The sequence below is a fragment of the Lepisma saccharinum genome, chromosome 8 (genome assembly GCF_977018435.1).
Source record: "Lepisma saccharinum chromosome 8, izLepSacc3.1, whole genome shotgun sequence".
Lineage (NCBI taxonomy): Eukaryota > Metazoa > Arthropoda > Insecta > Zygentoma > Lepismatidae > Lepisma > Lepisma saccharinum.
In genome coordinates, this window is record NC_139236.1 from 87,599,875 (window position 1) to 87,627,028 (window position 27,154).

Below are 27,154 nucleotides of genomic sequence, written 5' to 3' on the forward strand. Positions count from 1 at the left end.
CAGAACTGTACATGATCTCTGACCTTGAGAATTCAGTATGGTTTGAAGCCCCCACATGCTGCAAACAGAGTCTCTACAGGTTGTGGCATGGAATCAAAGAGGGTCTGGATATGTTCCTGGGGAATCTCCCTCCACGCAGTTTGTATGCGAGTCCACAAAGCATCCACACTGGTTGCTGGGCGACATGTCAGGCGAACGTGTTGGCCAGGGAAGCAGTGGTACCCGTTGTTTTTCGAAGACGGCTTGCACATTCCTGTCCACATGTGGTCGGGCATTGTCCTTCTGAAATATGGCATGTGGAGTTGCCTGAAGGAAGGGCAGTACCTCAGGCTCTAAAACCTCCCTCATGTAGCGGTTGCTGTTCAGATTGCCTTCGATACGTAGGAGGTGAGATCGCATGTTGTATCAAATGACACCCCAAAGCATCACACTTGGCGTTTGTCCGCTATGCCGCTCAACAATGCAGGCTGGCTTCAGGGCTGTTGCGCAAAGGATTATTATATTATTATAATTATATATTTAGCCTAGGCGTACCTACCGACTGCCGGTCTCCCTCTCACGCTTTCCTTCGTCACCTCTAAGCGTAGAGATCTTCAACCAGTAGTGGAATAGTCTGGGGGTCAGCCCGACGTATCCCCAGCCGTTATAGTAGGTCTCCGTGACCGGATTACGCTTACTCATTCGAAGCTCCCCAATTTCCTCACGATTGTGGGTTGCCACCGGTCCTATACACAAGTCGAAATTTCCCGAGACTGAACCCTTACATATCTAACACTTTTTTTAGCCTATTCTCTGGTCATCAGTTTTTTTAAAAAGCAAGGAAAGCCCGATCACAGTTTATGTATGCATGTTCTACGAGTTATATCGTACCTAAAATAAATAACTTTAAAAGTAACTTGTACTTACTTTTTAAAATAACCACGTTATTTTTTTCAATATGAAGTAACTAACTGTAACTAAGTTACGTATAAAAATAACTTAATTCAATGTTTTGCATTATTAAATAACCTAACGGTAGATAACTGGCGAAGAACAGTGAAACAGAGGTTTGCCTGAGTTCACAAGGAACAACCTTATCTTCAAAAGTACAAGAACCTAGCTTCTCCCAGGTCTGACTCACTGTTTAGGGAAACAAAATGTAATTCTCACCGTTGGATGTCGCCACTTTGTCTTGTGAACGTGAAAAATGAGTTGAAGAACAGTTTGTCATAAGTTCATTTACTTTCTTTGAAAGCAAAAATGCCAATTTTTACTTTCATATAATCTCTGGCCGGTTTGAAACACGCGAAATACAACAAAAGCTGAGGGTCATTGCCTACTGATAAGCACGCCAAATAGAATCGTCGATGTAACTATATCTACACGAATGGAACAAGACGAAACAAGAACACCGGAAGTAATCCACAATTCTCTTGACTATATATAAGAAAAGCAGCATTTAGTGACTATAGTCTTTCAGAATTGGTAGAAGCAGCTGCAACGTAAGCAATGGATTCTGTACGATTTCTTCATTCCATCGTGTTCTGCCTTGGTCTAGTGAACGTCCTGCAGGCGAAATCAAGTAAGTATGCCTTATATGTTCCTCTAGCGTTTGGGGTTTCAGTATTCAACAGCAGAGGAATCTTCACAACTTGGCTATTTTCTATTGGTTTAGAATCTAAGGACCGTTGCTGTTTTTTTTTTAAAAAAAAACTTTTCTGAGAGAATTTTAGACCCAGTCGAATTCTAAGGTTCTTCTAGAGCTGTCTCAGAAACGGTTGTTTAATATCTCTACTTTGGAAAGGGCCATGTTAATATTCCAAAGTCTTAAGAATTCAGTCTTCTCGAAATGCAGTTCAGTTCATGGTCTCTTTCGGTGTCGTCACCAGAGATATTTATTCAAGTGCCCCCAAGAGTAGACTAAAAATTTTAAGGTGAGCTCTTCTTCGGTGGTAATGTATACTAAAAATATATCTCTCTCTCTCTCTCCTTCCATATCTCTCTAGTTCGCGACCTCCTCGGGCAGAGCGCGCTACGAACGCCAGGAGTATCTCATTCGATTCGCAATCTTGGATGAGTGTTCCTTGTGAATGTCATTTCATTAATTTCATCATATGATCATTAATCCTATCGTCGCAATTAGTCAAAAGAGGAAGAAAAGCGGCACTAAATAATAACATCAATTTAAATCTCTCTCTAGTTCCCTTCTTTTTCTGTCGTTCTGCGTTTCTACATCTTTCATTGTTTCTTTTCATTCACGTTTTTCTCTCTCTCTGCCATTCCCTGTGTGAGTTTCTATGTCTACCAGTCAAGAATGTCAAGGTAAAGTTAACATGTCAACAGGTAGGTCAAAAAAGTCAAGAAAAGGTCAAGAAATTATGCTTGTGGTCAAGATTTTTTGCTATCTTCTTTACAGTATAGTGAATTTTCATTGTTATATACCTGTACTGGGATTGGATAACATCGAATATTGAGTTGTTGTTAAGATTTCTTCACTTTGTTGCATAAGAATTACATTCTTGTATGCGTGAAGGTTTGTAAAAATATTAAATAAAGTAATGTGGCCATTTCCTATCCAGGATGAAACCTGAAGCATTAATTTTTACATGCATTAACAATTAAAGCAAGTCTAAATATCTTGTTAGAGTACAGCTTCACTTTTCATCTTAACCAGCCTTGAGGTAGGGGTTTTTCATTGAATAAAAATATATATTTTCTTAATTTCCAACTACACTTAAGTAGGGGGCGGGTAAATAAATGTTAAGAAAAAGGCAAAAAAGGTCAAGGAAAAGGAAAGTAAGGTCATGAAAAAGTAAAAAGAATTTGGATTTGTTATTTTGGTAGACACCCTGTTATATGATTTTCAAAATATTTCCTCGTGTAGACTATTTGGATCCATTGTCCATTGGATGATGACACTCCCTCATTCATTCACTATATTTAAGATATCTGTAGTTTTGTAACGCCAAAAGACTCTTTTGTACAATTAGAAGAACACAATATACGATAATTCATACGCTACAAAAATACATTAGTTTAAAGCTACCAATCATTTTCAGGTTATTATGGACCAAACGTTAATTCCTCACAAGGAAGCAACTTTACCCGTGGTACACCTCAACTCAATTCGCAAGTTCCAGGAAGGATTAAATTGCATATTTCTAGTTGTCCAGCCGAAAGAAGCTGTCCTGGTCGTCGTGGATCTAGTCAAAATGAGCCAACAGGTATGTTATTGTTCTTTTACGATGTGATAAGGTTTTGTAAACAACGGAAAGAGCTTCTGGTAGTTCAATACACATACTTAGGTTTTCCTGCCAGGATAAATGTGATTGGTAGATGGCGCGATTGAAAATTTCAAATACCTTACAAATCCATGGTATTGGTGTGTTTTAATAAGATACATGGAAAGTTGTGAAAATCGTATCAGAGCTATTGTGTAATAATGATTTGCAATTTATAACTATAGTGCTAAAGCATTGACTACTTGCTGTAGAAATACAGTTTCTTTCAGTTAAAATATAAAATTAAATGTTCAAATTCAGTGCTTGAGTGAGATGCAGGCGTAATCAATCAAGTTCCATAATGGTTCTGCGTTTGGCGTTTCAGAAACAAAGGAAATACAGATATTTTCTTCACAATTTGGAATATAATTATCGTTCTTTTTTTAAAGAAAGTCCGTTTCTGAGAGAAGTTGAGGTCCAGTCGAATTTTAAGGTTCCTCTGGGGCTGTCTCAGTAACAGTTTAATACAGATCCATAATTCTTAAGGTTAGGTTTAAGAATATGGCGTTTCATTTGCCAACACTTTTTTGCAGGTATGAACTCGGTTAAAGATCCCCGTTTTCCAGAAAGCTACTGCTTACTTGGTACAGCTCAGACCAAACAGCAAACTCCAGGAACCAGGAAGGTAGAAAGTGCAGGTGCCTTCAATCAGAAGTCTGTTCGGTTCTCGTCTGTGTCCAGACCAAAGAGGCAGATTGGTACGGGAAGCTCTGGTGCCATGGCATCCAGCTTCAGCAATGGGATGGGCATGAGATATCCCATGATGGGAATGGGAATGTACCCAGGAATGTGGGGATAATACATTCTTCAAGAGAATTGTTCCAGAACCGTATTTATGATACTATGTGTTAGATATTTTTTATAAAAGTATTTAAGTTCTTTTTGTACATGTATTTCGTTCACCAATAAAACTGGTTAAAAATATCATGATTCTATATTATGTCAGTGTTATGAAACTGGTAATCAAAGTGCGCTGCGACGTCAGAGATCCCGGGTTAGAATCTCGGCCTTGGCATGAGTGTCCCTTCATCAATCTCATCCCTCGTTCTCATCGTTGCGATTAGTCAAAAGAGGTAGAAAATGCGAAGTGAAATAAACCAAACGAATCAGTCGTGTTAATGAAACTGTAAATGAACAGCTCTTAATGTATACTTATGAACTTCAAGAAACGTATGGATAATATTTTATGAACACCAATGGGGAACGTTAAAATGTCCATTATTGAGAAGTGTTGGATATAAACTTACACTGCTATAAAACTCGATTTGGACAACAAATGTTTTGTGTATTTAAATGCTCTGAATTTGTTCTAAGTTTTTTTTGTTTTTATGCCCCTCAAAGAAAATTGAATTGAAATCATATAGTATACTATTTCATAACTATGTAACAGACACAATTGGAAAATTGTTCGTATCTAGCCATCAAAAAGACTTCCCTGCGAAAAGTATGCAGTCTTGTGGATTAAAGGATACCATTCTGCAACTGAACAATCTCACCGAGTCAAGATCTGTTCCCTGACGTTTTCGTGCCATTGTGCTGGCATTTTACATATGTTAAAGGGTTCACATTTTTTTTTTAAGTAGGTTACATGACTAGACCAATATAAATTTGGTCAAGTTGTCTGTGTTACTATCTCAATATCTCTTTTTGTATATGAGTTTAAGTTTTCTCAGAATGTAAATATAGCAAGTGTTTCTAAATTACGTGTAAATGTTATCATAATATTTAATGATCTAGGTTAGAAACAAGCCCGTACTCAAAGGGGGGCAAGGGGGCCATTCACCCCCCCCCCCTTCCTCGAGCCATGAAATATTTTGATGCAAACCTACAAAAATAGCATGGATAATTTTTAAGATTTTGCAAGAATTTAGATTTTCTTCTTGTCTCTGGAGAGAGGCAGACTCCAGAAGCCTGCAGTATACTATATTTAGTAATTTTAGTTTTATAACCATTTATGCGAAGCTACTAAATCTTCCAATTGGTTGGGACAGTTCACCATATTTACTCCCTGTTTTGATTTTTTTCGAACTGCAGCCTTGATGAGAAAATGTCCTATTTTTGCGGTTAATTCACATTCTGACATGTTCTTCATGAATCTGCTGAACGAGGAAATAATTAGAACATGGGTATTTACGAGAAGCTAGAAATAACTTAGCACCAAACGTGACCCACCCTACCTACTCGCGTATAATAGAATAAACATGCGAGTAGGTTAGGCAGGTAGCTTCGGTAAGGTTCAGTACTCTTAGAGTATGTTGCACAGGATAAAATAAATAATTAATGTCAGAACAGCTGCTCCTGAAATTATGTCTGCAAGTTGTCCATTGAGTCTTTTTTTCACAACAGATTTGTAACATTTTCGTTAAGCCCCGTCCTTCGATGCGTGAAATCACACGAGAACAGGCCTTTGCCCAGGATTATTTTTAGAAGACGTACGAGACTTGGTATCATCTGTGGTTACACGTCTCGTCAAGATTGTTAGGCATGGGTGTCGGAAGAGGGGTCGCCGTGCCATGGCAATACTCTCAGAAGAAACGCATACCTCGCCCAAGTATTGTTAAATGAATACATTGATAGTTTACAGACAAGGAGATTCTTGCAATCGGTCAAGCTGAAGTGACGACCGTTCCAACCTCCTCACTGCATCGCCAGCTGTTTCGTACTACCCTCGCGAGGCAACAGTCCATGCCGCCCAAGAGCTGGCCTAACCCATGGACCTAACCAAGTTGACACACGTGCAGAGGGTTGAAGAAGTCTCCGCGAGGAACATTTCCACCATGAGCCGAGAACAAAGTGACAGGGGCCGGGGTTAGCCCATAAGAAACCGTGCCCGTCTTCGCCTGGCACGGCGAGGGAACTTTCGCAGTGTTGACACAGTTGCCACCTTCAGAGAAAAGTCGCTAAATACGACTGATTTGTAAGACGGGTCGTAATTTCTGCCTACTTTTGGAGAAACGAACCTAGTATTTTTCCAAAGTTAAATGAACATTTTTGATAATAAATAGATGCACCAAGAGGGCCATCCAGACTTTTTTTAAAATATAAAAGTAAAAAATCCTATGATGATGCGAGTTTCCTTTGGCATTTCGACAATTTCTTTTCATAACAAAGATATTTTCGACATCCAGTTAGAATACGTGTGTATGGAGGAGGAGAAGGTGATAGGAGTTGTTTTTCCTTTCCTCTTGTAATTGTTATATTTTTAGGGAAGTGTCCTGTAGTGTATAAAGATAGGTTAGTGAGTGAAGATGAATCGGATTAGTACATTACTTAAACACACGTTGTATTCCACGTTACCAAACGAGGATAAACATCTTGGCCAGTGGCGCAACCTGAAGGAGGGGACGGGCGCCACTGAGAATATCCAAAGTAAAAACTGGTAAAATACAGGAACCAGGTTAAATTTTCCTATTCTAACATTTAATACAAAGATTAAATGATCCCAAAATTTCGAAGATTCCAAAAATACCAGTTTTATGGGAGAGGTCTCACAATATAAACTTTGAGTAAAGTTTTCTCCTACCATTTAAAGCCCTTTCTTGAACGAGGCGTGTAAACGTTAATAGCAAAATACAAAAACTAAGAATCTCATTATCTCAGTATACCAACTGTATGAAATGTTAATGAAATGGAAGTCAGTTGTGCTGGATATTCACTTGTCTGCTGAATCGAGTAGCAATGTTTCCCCATTTATATTATTATTATTAATAATATTGTTGATATTCCTTCTACTAATCAAGATTTATCAATGGCTTGACCCCCTTACAAAAAATATCTGGTGACGCTCCTTTAAGTTTGAAGGAGATGTATTATAATAATTTGTTGTATTGATATTATAATCATAAGATGGAAACAACACTAACGAATGAGGTAAGTTTGTAATCGACTAATTTTATTACTAAATATAAATACAATAAGTTAGAAATGAAGAGAAAATTGTAACATCACAGATGCTGAATTGCGAACAATGGTCGGATCGGCTTCTATCCCCACATTCCTGGATGCATTCCCATTCCCCCCATTCCCATCATGGGATATCCCATCCCAGCCCCATTGCTAAAACTGGACGCCATGGATCCAGAGTTCCCTGTTCCCATCTGCCTCCTCTGTCTGGATAAAACTGAGCCGGGGTTGCCACTAGTTGCTCCAATGACTGGGGTAGCCGGCTGACTCATTCCAGGATTTCTTGAGTTGGGTTGAGTTGAGCGAACACTGTCCGGTTGCAAAGGTTGATTGCGTGAATGTAGACCTAAAACAAGAAATGGTGAATTAGTCTGTGTACCGTGTTTGCAAAAGTTGGTAGTGATTGCTGCCACAACAGTTGTAGGCAATCCGATTGGCTGACGCGACGTGACGTCATTAGTGTTAGCACAGACAATGTGAGGTTAGGTTAGATAGAAGAAGAAAAAGTGTTGTGGTACTAATTCTAACCTTGCAAGTTCTCTCAAAATAGGGACGAGTACCGAGACTACACAAGTCTCGTTCTCGTCTCGTTCGTGACTGGTGAATTGGAATATGAAATGTACGAACACTTCTCTTTATTATGTGGAAGTCACTAGCGCCATCAAGCGGTTGGACGGCAACTGTAAGTTACAAAACCATGCATAAGTAACAGGCTTTTGTGATTAGTCCACCGTTGACATGAAACTAATGAAATGATTTGCTAAATTTTATCAATTGATTCTTTTTACATATTCTCAATCGGAACAAAGACAACATTGGAAAGGACAGCCAGAAGTGAGCGAGTGGACGGTGATTCCAATAATTTTCGCACAAGTTTCAGGAAGGAATCCCATTTTTCGTTTTTAATTATGGTTCCATCGTCGCAAGAAATAGTTCTCTCAGCACTTTCTTTCTGTTGTATTTTTTTGCAACTCTTTGAAAAAGTATTGTTAAATGAGTTGCTGATTTTGGTCTCTGAAATTGCATTAATACATCATTCTAAAAGCTGAGCCACTGTGCGTGCAATATACCTCCATGGAGATTCAACTCGTAACCATCTTCATTACAGGGCGGCAGTGTTATCACTACGTCATTGGATAAGTCCATGGGGATTAATTTGCCAGAATGAAGCATTCTTTGTCGTGCTGTTTTAAACCTGGGCATTTATTGTTACAGAGAGAAAACGTACGCTACAGAGAGCAGGTATGATGCTTGTGTAAACAGTTATGTGTTCTTCTTGTATGACAAAGTAACTGTGACGTGTTACTTCTCAAAGCAAAACAACTGTAACACGTTACTCCTGAAAGCAATGTTACTGTAAAGTGTTACTTCTGAAAGCAACTGACCCAACTCTGAGAGTAGGTAAAAGTTGAAACACTAGACAATGGGTAAAGCCAAACTAAAACAGTGCTAATAAACGAACCCGCTAAAGTAAGAGGAAGGAATCAAATAGACTTATCAGGTAATTACAGGACAAAGTTACTTAATATAGATACAACAGTGGCGTATTCTGATTCTCAGACCTGGGATATCTATCTCACTATGCCACCTGATCCTACGCTATGGAGGAAGGGAGAAGACTAGACTAATTCTTGACGTCTACAAGGAAGTCACGTTGCCATCCGGTTGCCAACTCGTAAGAATTCAGGTTGCCAACTCCTAAGAATTCAGGTTGCCAACTCCTAAAAATTCAGGTTGCCAACTCGTGAGAATTCAGGTTGCCAACTCGTGAGAATTCAGGTTGCCAACTCGTAAGAATTCAGGTTGCCAACTTCAGAATCGCCATTATCTTATTTTTCAAGTCAGCTTAATTCACACAGTTTCTAAGGGAGTTCTCTTCAGTGTCTTACTTTATAGGCTTCAGGCTTCGCAGATAGCCTGGAATATACGCTCCTGAGATACAAACTGCAACAACATAATATGATTTAGATAAGTGGTTAAGAATGAATTTATAATAAGATGACTTTTTTGGTACCTGTTTGCATCCTACAGGGTGATCCATAATTTTTTCCGTGATGCGTAAAACCCTGACTTGGCATTCCTCTCATTCCTGACGCTTGTGGGTTGGGCTGAGTCGATCCAGAAGGACTTCTTCCTTGCGAGCATAGATTTCGTTCGTTGAAATCTGTAACAGAAGATTTTTTTTCCAAAAGTACAGGGTGGCCTCAATATTACTTGGATTGAATAAACATATTGAAGGTATCGAAATAATTCAAGGGTTCAAATGCTATGTCGAAAGTTTTTGATACCTAACAAGGTTTTTTTTTTTTTGGAAGTGCTTAATTTGTTGCGTGGCAGAATTAGAAATTATTTGCTCTCATGACAAGTCTACAAGATTGTATCAATTCATGCATTTGAAGAGAATACATTAAATTTGATGCCTTTCTTTTCTGTGTGTAACAACCCTCGCTTTTCAAAGTGTACGAGTGAGGAATCTATGTCCTGACAATAAGTTTGGCAGCATGCAGTGTCCTATATTTTTATTACACACGTGCCTGGGTGGAATTTAGAAAACTATCAGAATATAGGAACAAAGAGATTTGTTTCCATACTAGTACAACTATCGATTCACTTCTCAAAGGTTCTTGCTTAACAATAAGAAAACAATGGGAAGGCAGAACATAAGATTCTGAGATTTTTCGTCCATGGGGCCCTGCCCTCTTCCAATTTGAACACTGCTAAAACTTTTAAAGGAAGAAAGGCTGTCTCCTAAAGGTCCAAAAAGCAGGCTCGAAGTACGGTCTTGTCGGAAATGACGTCACCCAGTGCAGTTCGAAAGCGGCAATTAATCCAGCAATCGAGCCTGCAGCATTCAGTACGCGACAGTACACACTTGTTTACTATTCTCGTTCGCTTGCTGTTCACTTGTTTGAAATCATGGAAGTCTAAAGTCAGCCAGGTGTTAGCTGTGATTCTTCTACTGTGTGGAAATGTAAGTATAAGAACTTTTAAAATGCTATGTGATTACTATGGTGAAAAATAAGTATTTATAACGCGGGAAAAAACAATGTGTTGTTAGTTTTATCTACTGACCGTATTAGGCGTTGCAGTCGAAGTGTAATTCGAAAGATTTTTGCTTCCAGTCCAAGGCTTCAAGACTAAACTGCGAGACCATTCTCGAAGACTTGCACCTTTCGGGCACGACTAGAGTGTTATACGAGTAAATCCTAATCCCTTCTGAACCAACCGAAATCCTACTACTTACTTGAAACATCTTGCAATGCATTGGCAAGACAAAGACAGAACACAATGGCAAGAAGAAAATGAACCGAACACATTTTTATGCTGTAGCTGCTTCAACGAATCCTGAAGAACTGCTGTCAGCTTACTGTTTGGTTGTCGTATATATAGTAAAAATCTAAGAACAGTAAGTCATGGGTTTTTGTTGCTTCTTTCAAACTTTTAAGTATGGCTTCCCGGATGAACGTCCTGTTTTTCTTATCAGTAGGCAATGGCTGCCATCTTTTGTTGCTTTACTCGCGGTTTGGAGTATTGCCTTATCATATGTTTAACTGCCTTCTCCCTTTTTGTCATGCTAAGAACAAGTTTTGAAGACAATTCACATTGTTTTTCTTGAAGTTCATGCGCCTCTGAGTTAACCTAACTGTATCACTTGGACAGAGTTTGGCAAGGTATCAAAAAAGGAGATACATTTCAGTTAGTATTAGTTTGCTTTCAAAACTAACGCAAGAAAACAAACAGGTATCAAATAAAAGCTACTTTATTGCAAGAATGAATGTTTAAATCGTATTGTTACAGTTACAGGTTTTATCTACTATGCAATGCTGTAGTCCCATACTTTTCGCCTCCACGATGGCGCAGTGGGAGCGTCGTCTCCTTGTAATCAAGGGGTTCCTGGTTCGATACCCGGTGGAGGCACATAGTGGTTCAGACAACTTTAAACTGTAGGTTCGTCCCGATTAGCCTTACTGTACATAAAATGGACTTAAAACACCAAATCAACCAACGAAGTCCCAAACTTTTCAGAGGGTGTACGGTAATTTTCGTGATACGTGGAGGCGGTGCTTCCATTAACTTAGGATTTCCATTAACATGTCGATTTAGCTAATTTCTACAGAAAAAATGCCATTGATGGTAAAATGCTGATAACAATATGCTCATAATTGGCATTGAAAAGGCATATTACAATAGAGAAGGCACTTTTAAAATAAAAATATATGAATTGATTTTATGAATTGTCAGTTTGTATATTGTTAATAACTTTACTGCTAATAATAATAGTAAAAATATAAAAAATGAAAAAATATTCTTCTGTAGCTGTTTATGACAATCTACTCGAAAACTTCAAAGTGTCTCTTTGACAACCAAACATGTCACTAGAAATCTTGCACAAACTCTTGAATTAGCATCAATGGCGCCGATTGGGTTCCAAAACTGAGGGGGGGGGGGAGGCAACGACTGCTTACCTGCCTTTGGTAGATAAGATTTAACATAGTGCGGGGGGCCAAAGGGGGGCAACGTATAACGTACTTTTTCTGTTTTTTCGTAGTAATAAATGCTAAATTAAGATGTGTCAGGATACGCTTTAAGCTTGTGTGAAGGCGTCAACCAGTAACCTACAGAAAGTTTCATTATTGATGTCATCCACAGATGTGCTGTACAAAGTCTACAAGCCTTAGTTTTGCTGTAAATGTAAAATATTGCATGCTATATTATTATTTTAATGATTTTCATAATCTCATTCTAAAAAACATAGTTAATTATACCTAATCACACGTAATTTAATTACATATCAGATATAAAGGACCTCCCAGATGGCGCAGTGGAAGCGTCATCGCTTTCTAATCAAGGAGTCCCGGGTTCGATACCCGGTGGAGGCACAAGGTGGTGCGGATCACATTTTAAAATGTGGGTTGTCTCGATTAGCCTTTCTGTGCATAAAGTGTACTTAAAACAACAATTCAACAATATCAGATGTAAGGAATATTTTTAAAATATTAGTACTGTTTTATTGGTATTATAATTTGATGCCTATGACATCCCCGCCGTGAAGTTTGATGCCCCCCGCAAGGAAAGTTGCTGGATTTAACACTGAGAGCTTCTGACAAAAAGAGAATTGATTTTAATGAAATGGACGTACGTATCATCACATCACTGGCTCAAATGAGGATGACTCCAAACAAAAACAATTATAATATTTATGCCCAAAACGAGTTTATAACCACATTTACTTCATTTTCTTTTAAAAAATGTTAATTCTGTAACAAAACAATCATAACTGTTAGAACGATAGAGTACAAGTAGGTATCGAAGTTCATCGGAAACAACTTCGTTCCAGCGAAAGAAATTACAGTAGCTCTTATCAGTAAGACTAGCTACCGATTCTCAACAAGACGTACACATTGTCCTTAAAACCTTTTAGTCACGATAGAAAGAAAGAGTAGTTTTTCATAAGTTCGTTTAACTTCGTTTAAAGAGGAGATATCAAGTTTTGAACTTTCTGTGATAAGAGAATGGTGACCATTCTCAAACTACTAGCACAACAGCAGACTCTGGTGGTCATTAACTTAACTAAGAAGAGTGGACATTCACCCATGAAACTGAAATCTGATGAATTCTTGCAATCAAGAGAGAAGAACAAGAAAGTGCAACAACCCAGGAAGCAACGATCGAGGATTTTGCACAGTATATAAGCAAGGTCTGGAGCAAGTTGACCACAGTCTCCCAGTATTGGTAGAAGCAGCTGCAACACAAGCAATGGATTCCATTCGATTTCTTGTTGCCATCGTCTTCTGCTTTGGTCTAGTCAACGTCTTACAAGCAAAAACAAGTAAGTCTCGGGTTGTTCAGTCAACTGAGAATTAGCATGTGCAGAGAGGCGCAACCACGAACTTTTGTCTGGGGGGGGGGGCATATACCAGGATAAACGTACCAATAATAGTAATAATAATAATATTTTTATAATACTACTGCTAATAATAATAAATATGTCAATAACATTATTAATATTATTATTGATTTGCTTTATTTTACTTCGCTTATTACGCCACTTTTGGCTAGTTTGAGAGAATGGGAACGAGTGATGAGATGGAATTGATGAATGCTAACTCACAAGCATCCATACCCAAGCCAGAATTCGAACCCGGGACCAACATTATTATTATTATTATTATTAGTAGTAGTAGTAGTATCAAAGATGTTATTACCCTCGTAAATTATGCAAAAGGGGGTAGAAGTTTGTGCTAAAGCATTTGTGTTCGAACAAACGAATTGAATTATTTTTCAACAAGTTCAATTTCACATTAATAATGAAAAACAAGCACACAAACTATTTTTGAAAGACAGAAAATGCTTGATAAATGCATTCCAAATATAATTCTTTTTTACATTAACATGTATAACTTTCATGCACGATATATGTTTCACATATGCAACATGGAACGACGTGGACACTAAATTGTGTACTTATTCATATTATATACAACATATGTTATTTAAATACGTACATTACACAACCAATTCATCCATCTCACAATAAACCAACAGCAAAAATTACATAAATTGTGTGTTAAATGTGCACGCTCCCTTTCCTCAAAACAATTGTTCATGCATTTACAACAAAATCAATGAAGACAAGTAAAAGTCAAGTCTTATTTCTCTGTTACAATGCATTAGAGAGAACAATTGCGACGCGATCAAGACAATTTTTGGATCCAATTTTTTTGCAGGCTGAAATCAATATTGATTTAATAGGGTGCAAATAATTTCACGGGACGTCAATGCATTCTCTCTTTTACAGCATTTGTGCCTTCCCGATGGTGTAGTGGTAACATCGTAGTCTTGTGATCAAGGGCTCCTGGGTTCAATACTCGGTGTAGGCACATGGCACAGTGGTTCGGATCTCACTTTAAACTGTAGGTCCAGTTCCGATTAGCCTTTCTGTGCGTAAAGTGGACTTAAAACCACAAATCAATCGATCAATTTTACAACTTATTTTCATTTAGATCGTTCGGCGCCCAGAGCCGACTCCCGCCGTCCCTTAACTACAGTCCTAAACTTGTTAAGACTAAGAAAAGCAGGTATTGCGAGCGAGGCGAGCAAGAAAAATTTACGAAAAGTATTTTTATTTGCATAAAATTTGAAGTTGTAGGCGGTAATTGCCCCCCTGAAGGCACACTTGGCCGTCAATGTTTGACCCCCCTTGCCCTCCCTAGAACTCATTTCCGTCCAAGGTTGTGGGGGGCAATGGCCCACCTGCCCCCCTGTGGTTGCGCCACTGAATGTGCATCTGGGTACTTCATGTTTACACCATTGAATGATGCAAAGCATAAATAATAAGGCGTCACCAGTGTTTTGTATGGAGCACTTGGGTCTCATATACGTACGCAGTAAAGAATATTGATTGTATTATTAACTGTACAAACGTACACCCGTAGACGATTGATTGAATTATTGATTTGGTTTATTTTAATTCGCTTTTCTGTCACTTTTTGGCTAATCGCGAAGATGCAGATGAGTGATGATATGATTAAATTGATGAAGGGACACTCACAAAAAACACTCATATTCAGGTCGGGATTCGAACCCGGGAACACTGGGGTGAGGCAAAAGTCAAGTAAAATAGGTGAATGGCCACAACGGTCGCCAGACCTAACTTGTGGGGACAAGTAAAGGCCATCGTATACGCTAAGCATATTAAGAATCTAGACCACATCAAAGGAAGGAACACAGGTGCCATGTTCCAAATTACTATCACCACACTAGCAGACGACTTATGTAAGTGGGATCGTCTAACTGAATCATGCATTCATATAGACGGCCCCCGCACATTGGACATGTACTGGAACTGGAACCATTACATATCATTGATGTGTATGTGTGCACGTATTTGTTTTCCTACGTACACTGACTTTTGCCTCACCTTGTATTTACAATCATACATTATAGATGCTGAAGGAACTAAGGAACCTCGATCGCAAGGAAACAACTCTTCCTTTGTGTCAAGTCAACCACAAGGCTCAAAGACAATGAAAGTGCAGGGTCATGAACGCCATTCTCAGGAATATAATCCTAGATCTCGTGCAACCAATTCAAGAAAATGTTCAGGTGTGTAAAATTCTATATTAGTATTGCCATTTGCATATTTTGTTAAATTAACCTCTTCACTTATAGTTTTCTTCTTATATTTGACTATAATTTTCATGAGTTTTTTTTTAATCAAATTCAGTAGAAATTGAGCCAATGTGTACATACACAAATTGAATAAGAAAAACACTTATATAGATTCATTGATTGATTCCATCCACTAAATCATACGTAGTACAATCGGTACAACGACATGGGACAGATTTATAATTAGAGAAGTTCTTAAAAATGATTATTATTTGTACCATTACATTATTTTTTTTCAGCGTGGAAATATACGATGTTCCAATTATTACATTTGTTGAATGTGTAAGCTAGTATTATTTTAAATATCTGTGTTGACTTTGATTTGTTACAAGTTGCTTATATTTTACGACAATAATGAAAACCTAATAAAGAATAAAATAAAGAGAATAAACGTGTCATATAAACAGAAGTTTTATTTGTAAATAGGCATATAACACAAAATTTAACTCATTCATGGTTACAAGAAAGAGTTGATCATATCATTTTTATTGCTTAGAAAGAATGTATACAATTTTAGTTCTTTTGTGTGGAGCTTCAGTTCATTTAAGTTGTGTGATTTTTAATGGAATGTAATACGCTTACTTCTTCAGGTACCCTTTCACCGAAACAGTCTCTGTTACCAGAAAGTAACTCTCTCCACCGGACAACTCAACCAGCTTCTGTAATAAGGAAATTCCCAACTCAAGATGTTGAGATTCTAGAACAGAATGGCGCCAAATCCGTCATCAGACAAAGAAGACAAATTGGCATGGGAGGATCAGGAGCTATGGCGTCCAGCTTTGCTAATGGAATGGGAATGGGATATCCCATGTTTGGGATGTGGGGATAACCGCAGAACAATGAACGTAATGTTCTCTTATTCATATATATATATTTGTGTATATTTACTATTTATTTTCAGTGTCCTTAAATTTTTGGATGTATATTCTATGGTAATAAAAGTGTTTATTAAAAAATAGTCCAATTTTCTTATTATATTACATGTTCTGTTGAACACAAAGCAATTTGCAAACGTTCGTGTAACTTAACTCCTATTATCTTGGCCACCTTTAACAGACCTCCAGAATGGTGTGGAAGTAACGCCGTCGACTTGTAAGCAAGGGGTGCTGGGTTCGATCTTCTGTGGGAGGGTAAAGGGTTGACTAAATATTTTATTGATCTCTGCCAGTGGTCACGGTTTTTCTTTCCTCCTTCCTTTCCTCATCTGTTTTCTATGTCCTTCTATCGCTCTCTTTTTCATCCACTGTTTCTCTACTATCTTCTTTTTATTTCCTCTCTTTTCTCTCTTCCTTCTATTATTCTTTCTTTCTCTCAGTGGCGTATGCTGGGTTAAAAACCTGGGCTATATCTTTTTATCATAATGTTCAAATGGGAGGCTCTTTTTCTTTCAATTTAAGGTGATATGACATTGCGATTAAAATACATACATTACAATTTACTAATAATTATAAAAATATCACTGTTTCATTAATATAAAAACAATAAGGAAAACATTTCAAATATTTCATGGTTATTTATAAAATATACGTAGAGGCCCATATTGTGAAATATTTATGTAGGCCTACGTGCGAGAATAAAATATACGCGTATAATAAACTTCTTACCTTGAATTTTTAATTTGGACAGGAACTCCATTCTTCTCTTGGCAACCTCTGTGGTAAAATGGTTATTAGCACAGCGCACTATGACGCCAGGGGGCCCGGGTTCAAATCCAGGCATGGACATGGGTATTCTTTGTGAATGACCCTTCATGAATTTCATCGTATCGTCACTCATTCTCATCGTCTAGATTAGCTAAAGTGGCAAAAGAGCAACGCAAAATAACGAATCAAATCCATTCTTCTCTTCTTTGCGATGCCAGAGGCCTGCATATCTTCACGATTTGAAGTTTATCCTCATGCAAAAGCAGAGTAAATTGTTTCGGCAATAGTTCGATAATTATGTCATTCATTTTCGTTCACTACACGACGCAGCACAGATCATTCAAAACGTATATACGTAATTCACTCACTCAATCCACTTAAGAAAATCCACACAGTAAGAAACCTAATTTTCTTAAACTTCCTTCATCGCGATTTCCACTCGCAAAATGCCCTTTGTCATCTCCGGCCAGTCATAAACAAAGCAGCAGAGGGGTTGAAAACATCGTAAAGCGTGGTTTGTTTGTTGAAGGTCAGCGGCCTGTGAGTTCTGCATGTGTTCAATGGGACAGTGTTGTTTTGGCCTAGAGAACAAATTCCTTATCACATGCCAGCCACTCTTTTCCCGTTCCTATAATAGTAGTTTAGTTTCAAAATTTCCCTTACCTGGGAAAAATCGCATGGCGGTTATCGCATTGGCATCGTTGTAAGGTTTTACCGCCGTTGTAAAACGAAGAGATCCCTGTCTAAGAAGCCACTAAGAATACGTAACCGACCGCCTCCAGGCACTGGTCGGGGAAGAATTTAACCGCTGAAGCCTGGTGGTAGTTTTAAAGGAAAGGAGTCCATCCCCACGTATAGAGCGAGCACAAGGAAAACAAACCTTGGACGAAAAATCCCCGCGCAGCCTTTTCTTCGGTTCAGCTCGGGCCATAAGGAAGCATGGTCCACTCTCCCCCTCCTTTCGTCGCTGGAGTACGGTGCACAGGAGTCGCGGCTTTTATACTATAATTTTTTCCCGCGGTCGTTGTTTGAGAGTGAAGCATCAGTCACATTTGATAGTCGATTATTTTCTGTATTTAATCTGGGCTTCGGTGATAGCCTAGGTAGCCTAAAATATACGCGCCTGCTTTCTCTGCTTTCTCAATCTTTTGCTTTCCTTTTATTTTCCTCTTTGTTCTTCAATTTGTCACTTTTTCTTTCAGTCTCTTTTCCCTTCCTCTGATCCTCTTCTTCTTACTGACTAGGGGACAGATTTTAAGGTGGAGCACCTTTCCAAAAATGTAGCTGTCTTCATACTGATCGTTTGAGATATGTATTTTAGGACAGAAATCAAGTAATCTTGAGATTAGCACATTTATCCCCTCTTTGATGCTTCAGTACCTGTTTTGTTAAAAAAAATTGTCAGAAAAATAAATGACTTTTCCTCTTCTTGAGCAGCTACATATAATCCTGTAGAGCAGAACGAGAGCTATAAAATGGTATAATATTATAATTGCAGCCCAAATGGTTCCCAAGATAATGTAGTTAAACCCGCAAGAGGAAACACAAACTTGAACAAAACCTATTGGCCGGAACCACAGTTCTCTACGCGGTCCGCGCGCAATATATACAGAAGGCGCAGAAAAGGAAAGTATTGGATAAAGAATAAGTGATCGGTTAGTTCATAAAAACTTTCCAGCCTGATCAATACCAGTGCGTAGTTAGAGATCGGTTAGTTCATTGAACTCTCGAGCCTAATTATTGCCTATTTTTGTGGGAGCAGGAAAAGGTTTATTATCCATTTTGCCTTGACCCATCTCACTCAACAGGTCGCTAGGTGCCGTGGCTTGCCGCGAGTTGATAGCTTCCTGAAGATGAGACCTTGCTCGAGGAAAAGGTTTATTATCCAAAGCGTTGAATAAAGGCATTTTATCAGCACGTTTTTGAAAACATTTTCAGAACCTCTTTTTTTCTCTTTCCTGACCATAATTTTGAACCTTTAAATCCTTTCCCTAATCATGACAATCAAAATTCCGTGAATTGAAGAAATTACACAATATAGGTTATTGTATTCATATTTATACGATCTATTATTGGTTTATGATTTATATTCTATATTTTGTAGCTTCTTTACTGCCTATGTATTGAAGTATGAGGGAATCATTCATTCATTAAGCTGTAAATATGTACTTTGATAGTGTCATATTATACATAATGTTCATGTCTCCAGTAATTCCCAAGCAACAACGTTTATGTATTTTCAATTTTTTTTGTTAAGCGTCGGTTTGTGCCACGTTGGATAATCGCGACCATACCGGGACTCGAACCTCAGAACTTCGGTTGCGAATCCAAAAGTGGAACACTTTAAAGCGAGCTTGCTAACGTGCAAGTATTTAATTTTTTTTCTGACTGGCTCGTGGGAGACCCGGGTTCGATTCCCAGGTGGGCGATCAAAGGTCGGAATTTTTCAGGCCTTGTCACCGTATAAAGCGACTCTGGAGCTCACCTTGGGAGCAACCCTCGGGGTAAAGGAAGCCAGCCGGAACGTGGTGCTGATCACATCATCTCCAAACGGCCGAGTTCGAGAATGCGTGGGGCGCTAAGCTTACATCCCCGAAATGTACTTTCATGGCACCGTTCTATATGCACGGGGAATTTTCCCATTATTAAGGACTTTTGGTAATTCCTCAGCTCTGAGCTGTATGATAAATAAATAAATGCCGCTTTTACGTGTAAAGATCACAGATGTCTCTTCAATCAAAATAGTTTTATGGGCTTTCCCGCTGAACGCAAAATTCCTTAATTGAAATGTTCTACTTAATTAAAGTTGTAGAAATTTACTAGCAAGCCTACTTTTACAAACTAAGGATGAGGAATTGATTGTTGGAAATCTTTTACAAATATCAATTACATTCTCGGAGATCTTTTACGTATAGGGTGGTACATTATAAGCACCAATGCTTTTCTAAGCTCACAACTTTCCCCTGCGCTAAATTTATTAGTGATACTGATAGTACAATGTTCTATGATTGTCTATTACCAAATTAATGAGCTATTACTGATATGGAATGGTGCATCCATGGGGTTCCGGTTCACACATTTCACAGTGGTTCAGATTACCTTTGAAGAGCTTTGGATACAATAAGTTATCACCTTTGTTGTGGGTTGTGTTTCAATAAACATACTGGTAATTGGTCATTTTTGAATCATGTTCCCGTCAATGCCGCATCCATTGTATTACACCATATAATAAAAGTGTGTTTATGTGAAACACCTTATAAAATATGTTTTCCTTTGTAGGGCTGTGGTTACAAATGCTTATCACTAGGGCTAGAATTTTTATGACGTAAAAATCACCAAAATATGCAAAATAAAATATGCTCTTATGACCTAAAATTTTACAAAATATGCACTATAATATGAAAAATATGCCCGTATAACTGAACTGTTTCAAACATCAATATCTAGATGCTGAGATATTTTCACATATGTACTATTTTTAGTTCACTTTATGGGCCCTGAGTTGCAATGCACAATGAATGCTTTCTCTAAATTTTCAAATAAAAATGAAAAAGATTTTGCTACAGTCCAAAGAAAAAAATCTCTCGAGTAAAGATGGGAGTAAGAATGAATCCACTTCGAAAATGACTCCATATTTCTTGAAAATGCAAAAATATGCTGAGTATGACCGAAAATCCATCAAAATATGCTCTATCACGCAGAAATGGCCAAATATGCCAAAATATGCCCTTAAAAAAACACCATAAATTTATTAGTTTCTTCATAATATGAATTTCTATATGTTTGGGGAACACATCAATCACCCTTACCAAAAAAAATATGCTGTCATAAAGCCCTAGTCCTAAAGCCATTTCTCCGGAAATTACGAGACTGGATTTTTTCCAAAATGTTCGTGTTTCGTTAGACGCAACATCACAGAAAAACTGAAATTACAGTAAAACCTCGTTAATCCGGACTTCTCTTAATCCGCACAGGCAAGGTTTTAAATGTGGCTAGACGTCAACAAGAGAACTTCCCAAAGAAAAGGCAGTCAGTCAGCCATCGATGAAATTCTGTTTCCCGCAGACTTTGTACTGTACTGAATAGTGTATTTAGGCCTATGCCCTTTAAATACACCATAATAAATGTGTTTTGTTGCTATGAACGGAGTTTTAATGCACTTTCTACTGTTCTTTTAGGTTATTTCAGTTAATCCGGACTTTCGTTAAACCGGTCAACTTATCCCCCTATTAGTCCGGACTAACGAGGTTTTACTGTACTGCCAAACAACAATTACTACATAATAAAAGTATGTATACATATTGTCTTTCCAGATGGTGTACTTGTGACGTCACCTTGTAATCAAGGGGTCCCGCGTTCGATACCCAGGAGGCACATTGTACAGTCGCGGACACTGCTGGGTTGTAACAAACCCATTGACTTTCAATGGAATCATTACAACCCAAACGTGTCCGTGACTGTATAGTGGATCCGATCCCACTTTAAACTGTTGGTCAAGTTCCGATTAGCCTATCAGTGCATGAAGTGAACTTAAATCAACATTTCAAATCAAATAAACAATAATATCAAAATTTTATCATTTGCGGGGCGGTGGTTACAAATGATACCACCCATTTCTGCCGAAACTATGCTTCTGATTTTTTTTTTTTAAAAAAAATAATGCATACTTCATTAGATGCAATAGCACAGAAAAACCGCACAATATTAATGACAAACAACAATTTTGAAGAGTCGACACTCAAAGGGTTAAACTGTAGGTATAGTCCCGTAAATAAACACCGACGCCCAGGCCAGGGTTCGAACCCAGTGGAGGGATCGCGACTTAGCCACTTAATGCTCTCGCCCAGTATGATTTTGTGTCTGGTTCTTGTGTATAATGCGTTTGCCATTCACTCATTTAATCATCATTAACCCTGATAGGTCATTCGGGACTGGACCTACAGTTTAAAGTACGATCCTAAGCACCATGTGCCTCCAACGGATATCGAACTTTGACCCATTGATTACAAGCGCACAACGTTATGACTAATCTATCGAGGATGTGGAACTGCGTGTTATAATAACCACTACTTCACAGAGGGTGGCAAAATATGTAAGAAACAATTATAATACGTTTTTTATATAAAAAGTTAAACCTTTATTAACAAAAATATAGCTACATTTACAAGTTTGAAATCAGGGATTGGAAATGGTTGTAAGTCACAAACGCAATACTGAAATACCATTATCCCCAATATCCAGGATATATCCCCATCCCAAGCATTGGATATCTCATTCCCATCATGGGATATCCCACACCCGTTCCCGTTCCAGTGCTCGTGCTGGAAGCCTGGGCTCCAGAGCTTCCAGTGCCTACTTGTCTTCTTTGTCTGGAAGCAGGCGAACCGGAATTACTTCCCTCAGGATTGAAATAGGGAATCGATGACCTCACTGCTGAGACTTGTGGGGCGTTCTGATTTGAGTTCAGTGACGTGCTGTTTCCTTTTGGATAAATGACTGAAAATTAAAAATGGCACGTTAAATATATTGTAAATGATTGTTAAATACAGCTTAACCTCCAATTAGCAAATTGTTAACTACATAACCTTGTGTAACGGTCTTGTTTGCTGTGTCAATTATCGCTATGTTCTAAAGCCGGCTTTAGACGAGAGCATTTCCTTTAGCATTTTTGCTAGCATAAATGCTATGTAAAAGATTCCAAAAATCTTACAGCAGTCAGTACTTTACACGAAAACATTTCATGTAACTTTTCAGCTAGCTTCTTGCGATTACAATGTATAACGTATACAGCATGAAAGGCACATCGAGTTGCACCATCAATGATGAGTTAACGGTGTTTACATTTGAAACAACTTAAGTATTCTACTATACGTGTACGGTAAACGTTGTAAAGAATGTATTAAGCAGCGCCATTGTTTAGTACCTAATAACGTTTTACACGCAAACGTTATTCCTCTCGGTTCAATAGTTATCGGCTTTTAAAAATGTGAAGTGATACATTGTTTACATCTCACGCGGCCACCATTACAACTGCGCTCGTGATCTAGAGGTCGCTTCTGATTGGTTACGCTACGAAAAATGATTCGGACCGAGCCTATCCTTGAGAAATGCCATGAAATATGCCATGGCATCTGAAATGCCATAAGATTTTTCGCTTTACACCCGCTTTAGACGAAAGCATTTTCCTTATTTTCTTAAAATTAATGCCATGACCAAAATGCTACCGTGTAAAGTGAGAAATCTTATGGCATTTCAGTTCCTGTGATATACAGGTATATGTGATATACCTGTATATCACATATGAAATTAAAGGTAATGGTTCATTTAATGACAACGTTTTCAGATTATAGTACTCTATACTTTAAGTCAGTTGGGTTTAATTATATTTACATTGTTCATGCTATATTTCAATCTGTATTACTTTTGATTGCTGGGATTTCATTCATGTTGTCTGGAGTTTTCAGGACATCGGTATGTGGGGGGTGGAACGAAACCCGGGACTCATTGATTAGCACTACGTCAACAAAGTGGCTTTGTAATAGTTATCAAATCGCATTTATATTACTGTGCTACATGGAGCTGGGAAAGTGTGATAGTGTATGAGTGTCGTCGTGTTTCTTGTGTCGTATTTGCTTTCTTTTACGAAACTTTTCTGAAACTTGTGGCTAATCGCTACGATGAGGAGGAATGGTGATTGGATGAAATGGATGAAGGGACACTCATAAACTTAAATCGGCAAGACACAGATTACAAGATTCCACTGTGCGTCCAGGCGCCAGAGCTTCGTCGGCCTGAAAGAATACTGTAGCCTATTACGTGGGAGAGAGGTTAACATTTGACTGTCTCCTTAAAGGTCTATAAGTACTTAAGCAAACGAAGCTGATACTTGTATGAGTAAGTATTTACTACTACAATCTAGTACCAACACTTAAAAAATGTCATTAATAATTAATGTATAAATTACTAATTTATTTGTAGTAAGACACTGCGTGATTTATCAACGCAGCTAAACATCCTCAAAATGTTCACAAAGGTCAGACTTATTGCTTTATTATTGTTATTTTGGCGCTGAATATATATCCTTATATCACTAAAAACAGTATTAGGGCCTCCCCGATGGCGCAGTGGTAGAGTCGTTGCCTTATAATCAAGGGGTCCCGGGATCGATGCGCGGTGGAGGCACATAGTGGTTCGGATCCCACTTTAAACTGTAGGTCCAATCTCGACTAGCCTTACTGTGCATAAAGTGGACTTAAAACAATAAATAAATAAATTAATTAATTAATTAATTAAAAACAGTCTTTCACCAGCAGATGGAAAATTTAGGATAAAAGTGTCCAAATCATACTTGTACTGTAGTCCGTTCAAGCAACATTAATTTTAAAGAAAGCATTTCTCCCTTACCTGTAGGTCCCATTGGATCTGACACAGGATAGTTGCGATTATTGGCTCCTGTCGAAGGTACTAATGATATGCATGAAACTTGTGGTGGAGTTGGCTGACTCGAGTTAAGAGACGAGTTTCTTCCTTGTGAGCCAAGATCTCTGACTTCAGTGAAAGCTGAAATTAATATAAAAAATATGAATGTTTTCCAACTTTTATAAAGATTTATTTCTACTGTTATCATGTATCATTACAGGAAAAGGAGGCTTTCCATATTTTGCTGTTGGAATCTCCCGTGTAGATTCAAGCCTTGTAGTATGGTAGAATTATTTTGCATTAGCTGTAAAACACACTTAGTCTTAATCATATTTGCTGAAAATTTGAAACTAGCAAGAAACTTCTGCAGAATATCCACTTGTGGTCGACTCTTGACGTTCCACAGAATACTAATTTTGTCCAGGATATTGGAACAAGATATTTCTTAAAAATAAACATTAATTGGTGATGGGCACTGGTCTCCAGTTGTAACATCAACATACATGCGGATATTTAGTTTATGTATCAACATACATAGATAAGTCATAACTTAAACCATGTGCCATCATTTCACTAAATAGTTAGAGTCCAGTTTAGGAATTTACTTACTTTTCAGTTACCCAAGCTTTAGCCACATTATGTGGCTTCTTCCGGAGTTATGGCAAGAATAATGAAACTCTCTTAATTCAAATTAATTTTTTCATGTTTTCAACTTTGACTATTCTTGTCTTAACTCCTGAAGAAGCCACTTGATGTGACAAAATCTTGAGTTAATTGCATGCCTAAGATTGTGGAGGAATTTTACTTTTATCAACTTCCATGCAATAAATTTAATCAGTTTAATCAAAATATATGCAGAAATTTAACTGGTTCCATCATGCATGCAAAATGTAAATAGTTTCCTCAGCTTGCATGGTGAAATGTACGAGATTCGCCAACATGTAAACAGAAATTGAACCATACATGCAGAAATTGAATTACATTCTTAATATTATAGTCTAACCTAGATCGTACTTACACGGTTTTGATTCCAAGACGTGAATCCAACCAAAGTTGAACAGAATAGCTAAAACAAATTGAACAGACTGCATTCTTTACGTTGTAACTGTGTCGATGAATACTGGTAAACTGTGGTCAACTTGTTCGTATTTTCCTTATATACAGTAGAAATTTTGAAGTATCCTGCTTGTGCTGTTACTCTTGCCAAAGCAAACAAAACCGATTATTTTCCATAGATGAACGTCCTCATTGTTATCAACTGACAATGACCCCCATCTGTTGTTGTGCGGGAACGCTTTGTGTAACAGGCCAATTCTTCTAATCAACGGAAAATAAAATTTTATCGTTTTCCCTTTTTCAAGAATTTACAATATATGACTAACTGCAGACAATGAGTAACACATTATCGAATGTCTGCTTCTAGTGACAGTGAGTCAGTTGAGTTATCCAGTGTCAGTTTCTTGCACTTCTGCGTTCCTTCTGAACTTCAACGTTTACTGTTTTTGCTCAGACTGTGATAACGAAACCAGTGTCCTGTTTCCGGAACATTTTACTATCAGAAAATAATAGTTTTGTATTAGAATACTGGTTTCACTTTGGACAATGTGTTAATCTGAATTCTTTGAAACTTACTAACTCCAAAACTGGATTTTCTGCTGACTTGCCTTGACCGTCTCGTTCTAAAATGACCAAGCACAAATATATTATGGAAGAAAAGCAAGGTTAATGTAAGTAAGACGTAGTTACCATTTGGCAACATCTTGAACAGTAACCGGGCCAATCGAGATCTGTCGAGACGAGACAGAGCTTTCCGACCACTGGCGCACGCAAGGAAATTTTGAGAAAATCAAAATTTTCAAATGAAAGCAGTAAATGTTAGAATTATTTGGTTCCGAAAATTTTCATACTCAAATATGTTCAGGGAAATTTTTCATACATGTTATAGTCTGTGAATAGACTTTTTGTTGTTGTTGTTCTTGGTTCCGTCTTCTGAAGTGGAACGTAGTTTCCAGTTCGGCGTATTCTCTTCTTCAAAAAGAAATAGAAATCATAGGCGCCGACTCCATGGGGCTTGAAGGGGCTCGAGCCCCCCCCAATGTTAACGATGTGGGGGCAGAGTCCCTCCAAATAATTTTGCTTAAGAGGATCTAATGTATTATTTTGCTTCTCTTGTAAAGTTTACTCTGAATTGTGCCTAATGAACTTAACTTGAAATACACATTTGAAATGTTCTAGACCATCAACTTTGGGGGACTGAGACCGCTAAACCAACTTGGGGGGGGGGGCAAAACACATGACTTATTACTATATACTAAGTATGTAATTATGAGTATTGTTAAAATTTTTACTAAAAAGAGTTTCAAAAGACGATGTGCATGAACTAGGAGAGTGGATGGGACGTTCGGGCTACAAATGGCTCTCACATGACATTCAGAACGAGATCATTGATATATTAGGGAGATCTGTTTTGCGCTCCGTGGTAGTAGATATTAAAAGTCGGGAATATTTTGCTATTATGGTTGACGAAACTTGACATATCCATCCATGGACAATTCGAACTGTGAATAAAAATTATATTTTTTTAGGAATTCATGGGCTTTTGTGAGATTCAGAACACTGATGCCAAAACTTAAAAAAGGGAGAGAGTGAGTCATTCATTAATTTATTTCAGTGATCAGAGCCCCCCCCCCAATAATTTTGACAAGTCGGCGCCCCTGATAGAAAGTATTCATGTTTGGATAATACCATAAATCTTAA

General features: G+C 38.0%; 4 protein-coding genes across 4 annotated transcripts; 2 read left to right on the forward strand and 2 right to left on the reverse strand.

Moving 5' to 3' along the window:
- Positions 1-1,464: 1,464 nt before the first annotated feature.
- Positions 1,465-4,165, forward strand: LOC145991625 (uncharacterized). The gene is made up of 3 exons (XM_083127686.1): positions 1,465-1,561; positions 3,039-3,203; positions 3,794-4,165. The coding sequence occupies exons 1-3, from the start codon at positions 1,489-1,491 to the stop codon at positions 4,057-4,059; spliced, it is 504 nt and encodes a 167-aa protein (XP_082983812.1). The 5' UTR covers positions 1,465-1,488; the 3' UTR covers positions 4,060-4,165.
- Positions 4,166-7,149: 2,984 nt separating this feature from the next.
- On the reverse strand, positions 7,150-10,506 carry LOC145991626 (uncharacterized). The gene is made up of 3 exons (XM_083127687.1): positions 10,408-10,506; positions 9,178-9,327; positions 7,150-7,509 (listed from the first exon to the last, which is right to left on the reverse strand). The coding sequence occupies exons 1-3, from the start codon at positions 10,478-10,480 to the stop codon at positions 7,244-7,246; spliced, it is 489 nt and encodes a 162-aa protein (XP_082983813.1). The 5' UTR covers positions 10,481-10,506; the 3' UTR covers positions 7,150-7,243.
- A 2,387-nt stretch (positions 10,507-12,893) lies between these two features.
- LOC145991627 (uncharacterized) lies at positions 12,894-16,262 on the forward strand. The gene is made up of 3 exons (XM_083127689.1): positions 12,894-12,993; positions 15,111-15,269; positions 15,926-16,262. The coding sequence occupies exons 1-3, from the start codon at positions 12,921-12,923 to the stop codon at positions 16,162-16,164; spliced, it is 471 nt and encodes a 156-aa protein (XP_082983815.1). The 5' UTR covers positions 12,894-12,920; the 3' UTR covers positions 16,165-16,262.
- Positions 16,263-22,119: 5,857 nt separating this feature from the next.
- LOC145991628 (uncharacterized) lies at positions 22,120-25,759 on the reverse strand. Its single transcript, XM_083127690.1, has 3 exons — positions 25,416-25,759; positions 24,383-24,538; positions 22,120-22,474 (listed from the first exon to the last, which is right to left on the reverse strand). The coding sequence occupies exons 1-3, from the start codon at positions 25,486-25,488 to the stop codon at positions 22,203-22,205; spliced, it is 501 nt and encodes a 166-aa protein (XP_082983816.1). The 5' UTR covers positions 25,489-25,759; the 3' UTR covers positions 22,120-22,202.
- Positions 25,760-27,154: the final 1,395 nt, after the last annotated feature.

Excerpts from the sequence above, each read along its gene's own strand:
- LOC145991626 (XM_083127687.1), bottom strand. The coding sequence starts at position 10,480 with ATGTGTTCGGTTCATTTTCTTCTTGCCATTGTGTTCTGTCTTTGTCTT. Across the intron at positions 9,328-10,407 it reads TGCATTGCAAGATGTTTCAA|ATTTCAACGAACGAAATCTA; the intron begins GTAAGTAGTAGG and ends CTTCTGTTACAG. Across the intron at positions 7,510-9,177 it reads ACCCTGTAGGATGCAAACAG|GTCTACATTCACGCAATCAA; the intron begins GTACCAAAAAAG and ends TTCTTGTTTTAG.
- LOC145991627 (XM_083127689.1), top strand. The coding sequence starts at position 12,921 with ATGGATTCCATTCGATTTCTTGTTGCCATCGTCTTCTGCTTTGGTCTA. Across the intron at positions 12,994-15,110 it reads CGTCTTACAAGCAAAAACAA|ATGCTGAAGGAACTAAGGAA; the intron begins GTAAGTCTCGGG and ends CATACATTATAG. Across the intron at positions 15,270-15,925 it reads CAATTCAAGAAAATGTTCAG|GTACCCTTTCACCGAAACAG; the intron begins GTGTGTAAAATT and ends TTACTTCTTCAG.
- LOC145991628 (XM_083127690.1), bottom strand. The coding sequence starts at position 25,488 with ATGCAGTCTGTTCAATTTGTTTTAGCTATTCTGTTCAACTTTGGTTGG. Across the intron at positions 24,539-25,415 it reads CGTCTTGGAATCAAAACCGT|CTTTCACTGAAGTCAGAGAT; the intron begins GTAAGTACGATC and ends TATTAATTTCAG. Across the intron at positions 22,475-24,382 it reads AGATCCAATGGGACCTACAG|TCATTTATCCAAAAGGAAAC; the intron begins GTAAGGGAGAAA and ends TTTAATTTTCAG.
- LOC145991625 (XM_083127686.1), top strand. The coding sequence starts at position 1,489 with ATGGATTCTGTACGATTTCTTCATTCCATCGTGTTCTGCCTTGGTCTA. Across the intron at positions 1,562-3,038 it reads CGTCCTGCAGGCGAAATCAA|GTTATTATGGACCAAACGTT; the intron begins GTAAGTATGCCT and ends AATCATTTTCAG. Across the intron at positions 3,204-3,793 it reads TAGTCAAAATGAGCCAACAG|GTATGAACTCGGTTAAAGAT; the intron begins GTATGTTATTGT and ends ACTTTTTTGCAG.